The 14,558-nt window shown below is 42.2% G+C and overlaps 1 protein-coding gene across 1 annotated transcript in view; it reads left to right on the top strand.

Moving 5' to 3' along the window:
- Nucleotides 1-14,558, top strand: part of LOC139749066 (uncharacterized) — a 193,222-nt gene that overhangs the window by 77,958 nt on the left and 100,706 nt on the right. Inside the window, 2 exon segments of the mRNA XM_071662523.1 lie at nt 2,383-2,460; nt 12,624-13,347. Coding sequence (XP_071518624.1) covers nt 2,410-2,460; nt 12,624-13,347 — 775 coding nt within the window. The 5' untranslated portion in view covers nt 2,383-2,409.

The raw sequence follows: 14,558 nt of genomic DNA, 5'->3' as shown, positions 1-14,558 counted from the left end.
CTGCCTTCCTCTGGACCTTTTTTGTGTACGTTGTACTCCTTTAGGCCTAATGCGGTGAACCCCAAAAATGAGAAGCATATTCTAGTTTTGGCCTCAATATACGATGTGAGCAATTTGTTGAACATCATCTTATCCACGTTCTTGAATGTGAGTCTAATATTTCCTAGCAGATAGTTCGTTTATTTTCTAAGATAAGGCTTTGCCGACAGGCTAAGTTCAGTCTTAACTCCTAAACCCTTCTCATTCAGATTCCTGCGGCTTATTTCCGGCAGGAAAATGTTCGTATCGAGGTCTTCCTTCAGTCGGTCCCATCCTCATTGTCACTAGTATATCAAGCCGACTTCGGAGTTCGTCTAGGTCTCGTTGTAAGTTGTTTCAATCTGTATCATTTTCCACTTCCCTCATAACCTTGGCATCATCCACAATCATATGCAGGTATCCCTCCATGACCTTGGCATCATCCACAAACATATGCAGGTATCCCTCCATGACCTTGGCATCATCCACAAACATATGCGGGTATCCCTCCATGACCTTGGCATCATCCACAAACATATGCGGGTATCCCTCCATGACCTTGGCATCATCCACAAACATATGCAGGTATCCCTCCATGACCTTGGCATCATCCGCAAACATATGCAGGTATCCCTCCATGACCTTGGCATCATCCGCAAACATATGCAGGTATGAGTATATTCTTTCTGGCAGGACCAGTGGTCCCAGGACTGAGCCCTTCGGCACGCCACTGGTGACACCAACCCATTTCGAGAAGGCTCCTCTCACATGTGTCTGTTGCTCCCATCCACCGGGATAATCTTCCCCTTCATCGAAGTAGGTTCCCCCTTTATTTCTGCATGGAAATCCAGCTTATTTTCGAACCTCCTTAGCGGTACAGTGTCATATACTTTGTGGTAGTCCAGATACACACGATCTACAGTTTTCTTATGTCTAAAACGGAGTTCACTTTCTCATGAGACTCTGAAAGACTTCGTACGCATGACGTCCTTTCCCGGAGTTCATGTTTTCTCTGGCTGAAGTACTTGCTTCCTCTTTGGAAGCAGTCATCCAGTTTCTTCGCGATCAAACCTCTCCAGTATTTCGCAGACCACACGCTCGCCAGAGAGAGACTGGTCTGTGCTGCATCATAGCTTCCTGGTCTGTGCTGCATCGTAGTCTCCTGGTCTGTGCTGCATCATAGCTTCCTGGTCTGTGCTGCATCATAGCTTCCTGGTCTGTGCTGCATCATAGCTTCCTGGTCTCCTGCATCATAGCTTCCTGGTCTGTGTTGCATCATAGCTTCCTGGTCTGTGCTGCATCATAGCTTCCTGGTCTCCTGCATCATAGCTTCCTGGTCTGTGCTGCATCATAGCTCCCTGGTCTCCTGCATCATAGCTTCCTGGTCTGTGCTGCATCATAGCTTCCTGGTCTGTGCTGCATCATAGCTCCTGGTCTGTGCTGCATCATAGCTTCCTGGTCTGTGCTGCATCATAGCTTCCTGGTCTGTGCTGCATCATAGCTTCCTGGTCTGTGCTGCATCATAGGCTCCTGGTCTGTGCTGCATCATAGCTTCCTGGTCTGTGCTGCATCATAGCTTCCTGGTCTGTGCTGCATCATAGCTTCCTGGTCTGTGCTGCATCATAGCTTCCTGGTCTGTGCTGCATCATAGCTTCGTGGTCTGTGCTGCATCATAGCTTCCTGGTCTGTGCTGCATCGTAGCCTCCTGGTCTGTGCTGCATCATAGCTTCCTGGTCTGTGCTGCATCATAGCTTCCTGGTCTGTGCTGCATCACAGCTTCCTGGTCTGTGCTGCATCACAGCTTCCTGGTCTGTGTTGCATCATAGCCTCCTGGTCTGTGTTGCATCATAGCTTCCTGGTCTGTGTTGCATCATAGCTTCCTGGTCTATGCTGCATCATAGCTTCCTGGTCTGTGCTGCATCATAGCTTCCTGGTCTGTGCTGCATCATAGCTTCCTGGTCTGTGCTGCATCATAGCTTCGTGGTCTGTGCTGCATCATAGCTTCCTGGTCTTCTTACTTGAATGTAGGTGTAACATTTACCTCTTAACACTCCTGTGGCAGTTTACCTTCCTCCAGTGACGTCTTGAACAGCATTTCAGGTGGCCAGTCAAGTGTATCTTGAACACTCGTTTAGCACATATGGCGAAATTTCAGTTGAAGTATGATCGCTATCTGTGTCAAGATCCTTTAGTTATCAGTATTAATATATTCTAGACGTTACAATACCCTCTCAGACGTCCTTATCCATTCCATCTCATTGGTATTAGGGCTATGGTGTATTCTGTTGTGAAAACACTGTATGTATGTGTCTTTCCTGTAGGCGAAGATGAGCTATTTTCATCGCTTTGATTTGCTCCCAACAGATGGCAGTGTTGAGGTAGCTGTCAACGATGCAGACCAAAAACGTCAACGTCGTACAGCCGTCCGCTAACAAAAACGAGGTGAGTAGTGGCCTCTTACGTCGATAACTTCGATCTCTCTCATCGATGACTGAAGGTAAATAAGGAAAGTACAGTATTTGATTTACCTTTCATTAATAAGATGCGTTTTGAAAACAGTGATTTCTTAGTGATCAGTACAAGTTCATTTACGAGTCAGTAGTTTACTACCTTTCACTCTGCTCAAACTCATAAGGTGAGAAGACAGTGAGGGGTAGGGAGCAGAGCCTTGCTGTTATGAAGGGTACGAGACCCGAGGATTGGTTTCCCAGGAGTGTTTACAACCTTAGCATGAGTTTTAGATCCTATCTGCCCGAGTCCGGTGATCTGACACTAGTGGTTCCCATCCAGTAACCAGCACCCTGTTCAGTGCATTGGTGTTCGCTGATTACACGGTGAAATGTTGATACATTCAAGTATTCCGATGTGTTTTTTTGATTGTATATTTCTTGATGATTGTGAGTACATGAGAAGCATATAGTCTTGCTCCATTCTTTAGCCGTATGTATACGGTTCTGTTCAGACGTCCTGCCCATTGGCATGCTCGAAGCAAGAGATTCTATCTAGAACAGTTGTCGAGTTGATTAGTTCATGACTGTCTTTCGAGTTCTATATCACAGCAGGATGTTAGACCCCTTCATCATAGTCGTACTTAAGAAAATTAAACTGTGTCTTTCTGCACGGTCATCGAACTCAGTAATTACTCGTTGGAATTATGTTACGTACACTCCCCATGTGACGTATAGTTGATCTTCTGTTTCTTACCCCGAACTGAGTATTTTCTAATACTCTTTGCTGACAAGGAGAAAGAGTGACAACAATCAGTTTTCTAGACGGGTTAAAGCAGTCTGGAATTTTACTCTGGATTGTTCATCAGGGTGATAAGAGACGGCATTTTTTTCAATCATTTGATGATATTTATACATATATATACGACACACGATAAAACACTTTGTTCATAGAGTAATGTATTTTTTCATATGTACATACTTAGCTTTCTTGTTTATCCTGGTGGAAATTATCCATGCGACGCTACAGTGTGCATCAGAAAACAAAAAAAATATATAGTCTTCATGAGCGAAGTTTCTGATGGCTGAACGTGACAAGTGGCGTGCCACAGGGGTCGATTCGTGACCTCATTCTTATCATGATACACATTAACGATATTGTATTAGGTCTTGTATCTAAGATCACCAAATTTGGTAGATTGACAATCAGCGGTGTGCTGTTCATCTCTGGCTACCTATACACACTAGACATGATCCTATGTTCGTGTACTCAGTATACTTTTGTGCAATCTACTTGCATGCAAATTACATCAAGCCGTAACAAACAGTATTCAGACTAATCCTGTATATCATATACCAAACTTACAGAATAAAAGGATATTCTGCCCTATAGAAGACACCTGTCGTCTGGCTTGACACTCAATCTCTGATTACTATATTTGTTTGATTTTATATACCTTTGCATAAAAGCTGATTGTCAGAGATACGTCTTTAGCTGTAAGTGACTCCATGTTTTTATCATGTTATATATATATATATATATATATATATATATATATATATATATATATATATATATATATATATATATATATATATATATATACACAGTCTTACTCTTGAGTTTTGGAGTTCTGTCAGCGAGGTGGACACTGGGACTGACACAGTGACCATATCATCAGCAGAGAACAATGTGAGAAAAATTGTAAAGATGGTAAATTATCGCTCAGAGACAAAGCTGCTTGTTTGAGTACATCTGACGGATATAATCGCAAAGATATTCACAGACTGTGGTTAGGTAAAGCACAGAGTAGCCAGTTGTTCAGCGTCGTGTCTCAAGGGCTGTGTACATAAACTGCGGTGAAGGGAGAGCAGATCCCGGGTGGCTCATTTGAAAGGTCAGCAGAATACGTAGAGATATGATTACCTTTTGAGTCCCTGCGAGCGGTACGATGATGATAAGATAAATCATTCCTTTAAGACAATGACCAAACGTTTAACAAGACAGCTGGACAATCAACAAATGGATGAGTCATTAATGAAAACACATCTGTAGCGACGGGATGGTGAACAAATGGAACGAACTAATCCAAGAGAAGGTGAACACTGTTTGTGAAAAATAAGGTAACCTTAGCAATAGAAATAAGGTGAAAGAAACCTCTTGACATAGTCGTTTCATTTTCTTAAAGCTCTCAGACGTCAGTTTCACGAACTTAATTTTCATCTCAGAATCTTGTCTTGTACCTCGATTTGGTAGACTGTCATTGCTTGGCTATTAGTTCCAAGATTTTGGTTAGAGGCTGAGGTTCTTGCCTGGTAATAGAAAAGGCCTTGTGTTATATTTTGTTATATCCAACAAACACACAGACACACACACACACACACACACACACACACACACACACACACAGGAGTCAAGTGTCTCACTGAGTGTCACAAAGGGATTTCAACGAGATGTAAGAAGTGATCCTGTGCAGAAAAAGTGACTAAAATGGACTTATATACCTGGCAGTAATAACTGAAAATATAAAGTTGATATGGCTGTCAAAGCGAGAGTCAATCACGAAGGATTCTCTTAAAAATACCATAAACTGTAGTACTATATTGTCAAGATCTTGCCTTCATCTGTTTTATTGCCTCTCATTCTCCCGTTATACTTTCATGGCATAATTTCCTAAGAATGGATTTTTTTTCCCATTACACTTCCACAATAGTACTTGTTAAATTGTATCATCTTTTTCTAAGTCACTGAAGTGTATTTTGTTGTTATCACCAAGGTAAATCATCATCCGTCTGGCAATAAAGAGTAATTATCTTACGTATGGCAAAGAGAGAGAGAGAGAGAGAGAGAGAGAGAGAGAGAGAGAGAGAGAGAGAGAGAGAGAGAGAGAGAGAGAGAGAGAGAGAGAGAGACATTGTCAGGCAGTAAGGAGTTTAGAAATGTCAAACGTCTGCCACGTAGTAATATAAAGTGAAATAATCACAGGCTCCCACCGCTGAGGTAGTTAGGAAACAGGTGATGGGAAGTAAGCATCGCGTTTGAACTAACCAGACCACCACTGTCATATTCATCATAGTGTACTATTTTATCAAACGTGACTAGAATACTGCATCGTACAGAACAATTGTTCACGCTACGCAAGACATTGTCTTTATCGCAATCGACGTTATATTCATAAAAGTAATGATAATGATAGCATTCAGCCAGTATCAGGTTGAACGCCGTCAGCGCGGTAATACGAAAAGCGTTACCGGTGGATCACCATCAGCGTGAGCGAGCAAGCGAGCCAGCCAATATCTTCCACTGTGTAGTTCAACCCCGGCCGTGCGCACACACACAGAGCACTGCGAAAAGTTCTCTCGCTTGAAGCTACCACCCAGCCGTGACCTGACCAGAAATACCTCATTTCCTTAATAGGTTCTTTAACGGCTGGGTTGATTGTCACCGAGAAAGGTGAGGCTGAGTACGGCTCTCAAAACAACCATCCAATCCAAACTTGGCGTCGTCCGAGACGGGTGGTGGTGGGGTTTAGACCGTGTGTGTCAATGTCGTGTTTAGCGCTAAGGTTTAACGCTGCTCTTGATGGTGAGGACCAACGTCATTTGGGATGGGTCCCTGTATTTTCAAATTTGGGACTAATATTTTTTATTTGAGAGCATTGTGACGATTGAGAAGCAACTGTAGTTAAACATGGCTTCAGGCCTACTCATATATATCATGCTCTTATATATATATATATATATATATATATATATATATATATATATATATATATATATATATATATATATATATATATATTCTTTTCTTTCTTTCAAACTATTCGCCATTTCCCGCGTTAGCGAGGTACGTTAAGAACAGAGAACTGGGCCTTTAAGGGAATATCCTCACCTGGCCCCCTTTTCTATTCCTTCTTTTGGAAAATTAAAAAAGAATAATGAGAGGGGAGGATTTCCAGCCCCCCCGCTCCCTCCCCTTTTTTAGTCGCCTTCTACGACACGCAGGGAATACGTGGGAAGTATTCTTTCTCCCCTATCCCCAGGGATATATATATATATATATATATATATATATATATATATATATATATATATATATATATATATATATATATATATATATATTGTATGTATGTCTGCATTTTTTCCATATTCGTTCGCCGTTTCCCGTGCATGTGTTTAATTTCATTTTTTTTATTTGATTTGATATCTTCAGATTCCTTTGAATCCATACGTTATGGGGAGAAAATAATAACAATATTTGGCCATCATTCACGAAGGTTAGAATGAAACTTTGTATTCTTCTGAAATCTGATTGATGGGCGATGCTAAGGAATCAGCTGTAGAAAGATTATTATTTTGTTATCAGTCAACTCCCAGGAGCTTTCGTCAAGGCCATATTATTATGATCGTGTGCAAAGCTGATCTCACGAAGTCCCTGAAGTAGCCAATGACCTCCATTTCTTGGTTTGTAACATGCTATTCCGCAAATCGTCAAGGTGGCATGTTTTCATTTACTTGTAAAGATGGATTTATTATGAAAATGTCTTTGTCGAATAGTACGTTATATCTTATAAACGTAAATAACAACAAAAAATAAGAAAAGAGTTGATGGAAATTTTTATATGTACGTAAAAATATCACGTACTAGAGGTAAAACATTATTTGCGATCAAACGATCTGATGTTCTGTCGACGTGTTGCTGAACAGGATAGTGTGGGAGGGAAGGATCATAGAAAACGTACCTCTTGCGTATTAAGAGAAAATAAGCCGTATGGTAGGTAGACTACTTTAATATTTACACACACACACACACACACACACACACACACACACACACACACACACACACCTCTAACTCTCTCCCTCATATATATATATATATATATATATATATTTTTTTTTTTTTTCATACTATTCGCCATTTCCCGCGATAGCGAGGTAGCGTTAAGAACAGAGGACTGGGCCTTTGAGGGAATATCCTCACCTGGCCCCCTTCTCCGTTCCTTCTTTTCGAAAATTAATATATATATATATATATATATATATATATATATATATATATATATATATATATATATATATATATATATATATATATATATATATATATATATATTTTTTTTTTTCCGCTGTCTCCCGCGTTTGCGAGGTAGCGCAAGGAAACAGACGAAAGAAATGGCCCAACCCACCCCCATACACATGTATATACATACGTCCACACACGCAAATATACATACCTACACAGCTTTCCATGGTTTACCCCAGACGCTTCACATGCCCTGATTCAATCCACTGACAGCACGTCAACCCCTGTATACCACATCGCTCCAATTCACTCTATTCCTTGCCCTCCTTTCACCCTCCTGCATGTTCAGGCCCCGATCACACAAAATCTTTTCACTCCATCTTTCCACCTCCAATTTGGTCTCCCACTTCTCCTCGTTCCCTCCACCTCCGACACATATATCCTCTTGGTCAATCTTTCCTCACTCATTCTCTCCATGTGCCCAAACCATTTCAAAACACCCTCTTCTGCTCTCTCAACCACGCTCTTTTTATTTCCACACATCTCTCTTACCCTTACGTTACTTACTCGATCAAACCACCTCACACCACACATTGTCCTCAAATATCTCATTTCCAGCACATCCATCCTCCTGCGCACAACTCTATCCATAGCCCACGCCTCGCAACCATACAACATTGTTGGAACCACTATTCCTTCAAACATACCCATTTTTGCTTTCCGAGATAATGTTCTCGACTTCCACACATTCTTCAAGGCTCCCATAATTTTCGCCCCCTCCCCCACCCTATGATCCACTTCCGCTTCCATGGTTCCTTCCGCTGCCAGATCCACTCCCAGATATCTAAAACACTTTACTTCCTCCATTTTTTCTCCATTCAAACTTACCTCCCAATTGACTTGACCCTCAACCCTACTGTACCTAATTATCTTGCTCTTATTCACATTTACTCTTAACTTTCTTCTTTCACACACTTTACCAAATTCAGTCACCAGCTTCTGCAGTTTCTCACATGAATCAGCCACCAACGCTGTATCATCAGCGAACAACAACAGACTCACTTCCCAAGCTCTCTCATCCCCAACAGACTTCATACTTGCCCCTCTTTCCAAAACTCTTGCATTCACCTCCCTAACAACCCCATCCATAAACAAATTAAACAACCATGGAGACATCACACACCCCTGCCGCAAACCTACATTCACTGAGAACCATATATATATATATATATATATATATATATATATATATATATATATATATATTTTTTTTTTTTTTTTTTTTCTTTTTGCTTTGTCGCTGTCTCCCGCGTTTGCGAGGTAGCGCAAGGAAACAGACGAAAGAAATGGCCCAACCCACCCCCATACACATGTATATACATACGTCCACACACGGAAATATACATACCTACACAGCTTCCCATGGTTTACCCCAGACGCTTCACATGCCCTGATTCAATCCACTGACAGCACGTCAACCCCGGTATACCACATCGATCCAATTCACTCTATTCCTTGCCCTCCTTTCAGCCTCCTGCATGTTCAGGCCCCGATCACACAAAATCTTTTTCACTGCATCTTTCCACATATATATATATATATATATATATATATATATATATATATATATATATATATATATATATATATATATGGGAACTTATCGAGTTTCATTTTCCCCTTGGACTCAGAAATATCTTGATCACGCGCAAAATTGTGATCCTTTCCAATATATATATATATATATATATATATATATATATATATATATATATATATATATATATATATATATATATATTTTTTTTTTTTTTTTTTTCTCTTTCAAACTATTCGCCATTTCCCGCGTTAGCAAGGTAGCGTTAAGAACAGAGGACTGGGCCTCTGAGGGAATATCCTCACCTGGCCCCCTTCTCTGTTCCTTCTTTTAGAAAATTAAAAAAAAAAAAAAACGAAAGGGGAGGAGTTCCACCTCCCCGCTCCCTCCACTTTTAGTCGCCTTCTACGACATGCAGGGAATACGTGGGAAGTATTCTTTCCCCCCTATCCCCAGGGATAAAATTATATATATATATATATATATATATATATATATATATATATATATATATATATATATATATATATATATATTCCCGCGTTGGCTAGGTAACGCCAAGAACAGAGAACTGAGTCTAAGAGGGCAAATCCTCACTTGGCCCCTTCTCTGTTCCTTCTTTTGGAAAAGAGGTATTACTTGATATACATCCAAGATATTTATAAGCTCTGAAAATGTTATCATTTGGTTATATAAGAGTAAACACTGGGGCACGGTGTTATATACATAATCAGACATATTAGTACGCATGATTAAATTATTGTACGTTATCATAACAATACTGAACAAGAGATATATTGTACGATAGCAGATTCTCGTGTGCGTGAGGTCACCACTGAATAGTAAATATTACGTCCTCTCGTGTTATTAGCCTTGGCGCCCGACATTTGGTATCCTAGTCTTTCACCCTGTGTCGACGGCAGCTGTGCGAGAGTTGCCTTCATAATATTAAACTTGTGGAACGTTGCCCGAACCGCTGACTCGGTGAGCCAGGTGGTCACGTGAGGCCTGCGCCTCACAACCTCATCAACAGTTTAGTAGACTTTTATGTATGTATTTCACAGCGGCAAAACATAGTGATCAATCTAACCGTCATTGCGAGCGATTTCCGGGGAGTGTATTTTACCCCGGTCTCTGATGTCAGCAGACGTAACTGTGCGCTTATTGACCGTTTGTTGGACGCCTCACAGGAGCGTAGAATGTCTGAGAAGTCAGAACTCACAGACGGAATACATTGTTTACCTGTAGTTCAGGAAATGCTCAGATTACGTGACGTGAACAGACAGATACGCCATTTAGACTGACAACAACGGTAGTGGGATGCATCAGGGGAGGTAATGGCTGAGTTTCGATAAAGTTTCCACCGACTCTCACACCATCTTGGTTGTCAGCTGATCTCATTGTCTTGATTCCCTTTATTCTACTTTGTAGACTGTGTTCTTATGTTCTTATTGGTGTTGGATAATGTTATTCAAGAGTTTGTGCTTTTGCAGGTCAATGAATGTTCTAAAATAGCTATGATAAACAAGAATGTTTCACATGTTACTTCAGGATAGAATAATCTAGTGTGAGGTGTTCCTATAAGCTCTGTGTAGATATGAGTCGATGGCAGTAAGCTTATATCCTGAAGGGCATTTACAATTGGCAGTCATACATCTTAGGTTGATGCATTTTCTACACACACACACACACACACACACACACACACACACACACACACACACGGCAGTAAGCTTATATCCTGAAGGGCATTTACTGTTAGCATTCATACATCTTAGGTTGATGCATTTTCTACACACACACACACACACACACACACACTAGGGATGTATATGCCATCCTCTGCCTCTGGTCGAACACCTAAGAAAGGAATTTCGGTGTTCCCGTTTCATCCATACGTGAATTTCAAGGACAGATGTGTCCTCCTTGGCTTCCTCTAGCTCCTTAAGGTGTTCCTCCTCATTTTTGATGACAGCATATATACTTGATCAACGTACGGACAGTAAGCTTCAGCCTCAGGCCCGGGACTCATGGAACTCAGTCTTCATAAAGTAGTGCAAGACACCTTTAGCACGAGCGCTAAATAGCCTCAGGAGAAAAAGTCTAGATTCTGGCATCATTTTCCAAGGGTTTGAAATTGATTCACATCGCCCCATTCCCACAAACGTGGAAATAAAGCAGTTCCCCCTCAAAAAAAAAAAGAAAACTGTCGACCCATAGTATTAACATGTATTAACATCGCACATCACTAATACTTTTGAAAGAGTCTTAAATAGGCGCTGACTGAACTTATGGAAGTGAACAATCTATATAACCTGGTTTTAGGGCAGGGAGATCTTACCTCTCTCAGTGGCTTGAACCATTATGATTGGGTTGAAAACGCTCACGTGATTTACAAAGACGTGTAAAAGCAGTTGACAAAAATGACCACGGTGTAGTAGCATATGAAATGAGAAAAGATGGAAGTAACAGAGGAAAAGTGGCAGATGGACGCACAACTTTTTAACTACCAGATCACAACACGTAGTTGTGAACCATGGCTTCTCCAGTGCCTACATAGTAAATTAGTTCCCAAGGAATTGTACTTGCACCCCTAACGTTGCTGTCTTATGTCTGCCTTATTACTGGAGAGCTAGGAAGACATTTTATGCATCTACCAAAAAAAAATGTGACAAATGAGTATAGGTCTAAATGCTTACTGTTGCCCTATTCTAACGACTTCGCCAATATAAAACATTGTTTGTAATGTTGCCTTCCAGTACAATAACACTATCAGTAATACCTTAATAAAAAAAAAAGATAGTAGCCCAAATCATTGAACAATTGTGAGTGTTTACGCCGGCAAATGTAAGGCATGGAAAGATACACACATTGGACAGATCGGGGAAACCTGCAACGGACAGATGTTATTGGCACGGTCAAGCAGTACGCAGGGATGACCGCAAAATTGCGATCGCTGAACACTGTCATGATAAGGATCATCTGTTGATCTTACACAAATCTGTCTTAATTGCTGATACTAAGAACTTCACTGTGTCCCCAGGAGATTTTAAAGCCCATCCTTTCATTAACCAGATCATTGTGAGAGAATTGGTCCCTGACGCACCTAACCACCCAGCTCAACCTCCAACACGTCACCCCTCTTAACTACTCACCCTTTCACGGTTACTGTCGGTCAGGCCAATGTGTTGCCTAGTTTGGTAGACGCCGGACGGTACTTCTGTTGTGATGAGATCTGAATAACTTCATTGAGTATTGGCACCTGATGAGGTGGATTGTCTCCACGAAACATGTCGTGCCTCATGTATAGAAAAATTATAGGTTAAATGATATTATGTGAACTACTGAAGTGCGATTTCACCATATATATATATATATATATATATATATATATATATATATATATATATATATATATATATATATATATATAAGGTAATGTTCATGAGCAGTGGTAGTCGCATGATATAGCCAGCGTCAGCGGTCCACAGGCCACATCATAACTAGTAATCAGTTTACTTTATCATTTCAGAAAAATGCAGCTGCCGCGGCAGCCATGAACGCCGCCAACCAGAGCGGCCAGGCTGTGAATGGACCGGCACAGAACGGCGGCCCGTTGATGAACGGCACGGGCATCAACAACACAAACAACGGGAGGGCTTCCGGCAGTGTGGCGACAGTGAATAGCACTGGTGGCCTCAGTGTCTCCACCATGAACGGCCTGAACGTGGCCAGCTCGGCCATCAACGGCGGTGTGTCCACGGTGAACGGCGGGATGAACGGCCTGGTGGTGTCGCAGTCCTCAGCCGCGCCTCCCTCCTCCCACTATCATCCGCTGCCCGCGACGTCTTCCTACATACAGATGTCCTCGCCCTACCAGCCACTGCCCGTGACGTCATCGCACCATCAGCCAGTCGCGTCGCCTTACCAGCCACTGCCCGTGACGTCATCTCACCATCAGCCAGTCACGTCGCCTTACCAGCCACTGCCCGTGACGTCGTCGCACCATCAGCCAGCCACGTCGCCTTACCAGCCGCTGCCCGTGACGTCGTCGCACCATCAGCCAGTCACGTCGCCTTACCAGCCGCTGCCCGTGACGTCTTCGCACCATCAGCCAGTCACGTCGCAGTACCAGCCTCAACCAGTGACATCACAGCCGGGCTTACCTGTGACGTCCACTCCTTACCAACCACCCCCGCTACCTCCCAGGGTCGGGTCCTCACGTCAGATTGAGGCCCCTCCAACCTCCTCCACAGGTAGGTGGTGCCAGGTATTTCACCTATTGCAGTTGTAAGCACTCTCATGGTAGACGGACTATACAGGTAGTACGAGCGACGACGACCAGGTCGACCTTGGATCATGGAGCATCACCATCGGGTCCTCGGAACCCCACATAAGACTATGTTGTGGTTATTTCTTTTTAATCCCAGTTGAGGTGTCGACTAGTATAGGTTTGGGAGTGAATCTTGAGAGTGAATGTGTTTTTTTAATCCCAGTTGAGGCGTCGACTGGTAGAGGTTTCGGGGGGATATCTTGAGAGTGAATATGTAGGACATGAACGTGTTTGTTATATGGATGAGGCAACCAGATGAAGAAGCTGTTGTAGTTAGTCCATCAATGAGGTAACGTCTCTCTGGTGCATCAGATACACCGTTGATTATATGGTCTCTTGTAGTAGGTCGACTCTACCTAACCCCTTCCCTTCCTCCTGTTGGCTGGTCGTTCGTCATGTGGAAGATGGTCGGCCCTCCTCCATGTCATGGTCTAGAAAACAGTATCCCAAGATAATTATCGTTCGTTGCGTAATACTGAATCATTCTCCGACAACACCAGAAGTATAAACTTGACCAGAATGATCTACCAGCTTATCTTGTCAGAAAAGCCAAAAAACAGAGGGCCCTGAATAAACCTATGATTGTCCATTAGCAGAATTAACGATACAGGATAAATTAAGGTTTTCAGTAAAGACAGATATCACACGTCTGATGGTGGAGCTGTGCTCTGTGTTAGTGGCAATGTGATTGTAACCAGATCATGTCGACGCAATGGAAACACATCGAACTGATGATTACCAAAAACTAAAGTAAAACTGCAGTGGTATGTAGACCTCGTAAGCTCGGGGTCCACAGCCTTTGTGAACTGGTCGGTCACAATACTGACAAGTAATCAGTGATCGGCCGCAACTCACACCCGCAGTCACTTCATCCAGTGATTAGGTCTTTCGGGTCTGTAGCCAAGGGTGGTCGCTAACAACTTTTATCGCTCCTATCTTTCCTTCACTTTTCCGTTCTGACGGTACTCTGGCTAAGTTTCCCGTAGACACGCCAACTCTCTTGGTTGCCGTTTCTCCTCTAACTCTACCTTGGATAATTCCAACATTCCTTCACCCGCTGATGCTCCTCGTACTAATCCTATGCCGCTTCCCGTAATCTCTTTTCGAACTGTCCGAAAAGCGCTTCTTCCTCTG

This window comes from Panulirus ornatus, chromosome 6, assembly GCF_036320965.1.
Source record: "Panulirus ornatus isolate Po-2019 chromosome 6, ASM3632096v1, whole genome shotgun sequence".
NCBI classification, from domain to species: domain Eukaryota; kingdom Metazoa; phylum Arthropoda; class Malacostraca; order Decapoda; family Palinuridae; genus Panulirus; species Panulirus ornatus.
Note: the sequence above shows the minus strand (reverse complement) of the source record. Positions and strands in the feature narration are given on the sequence as shown.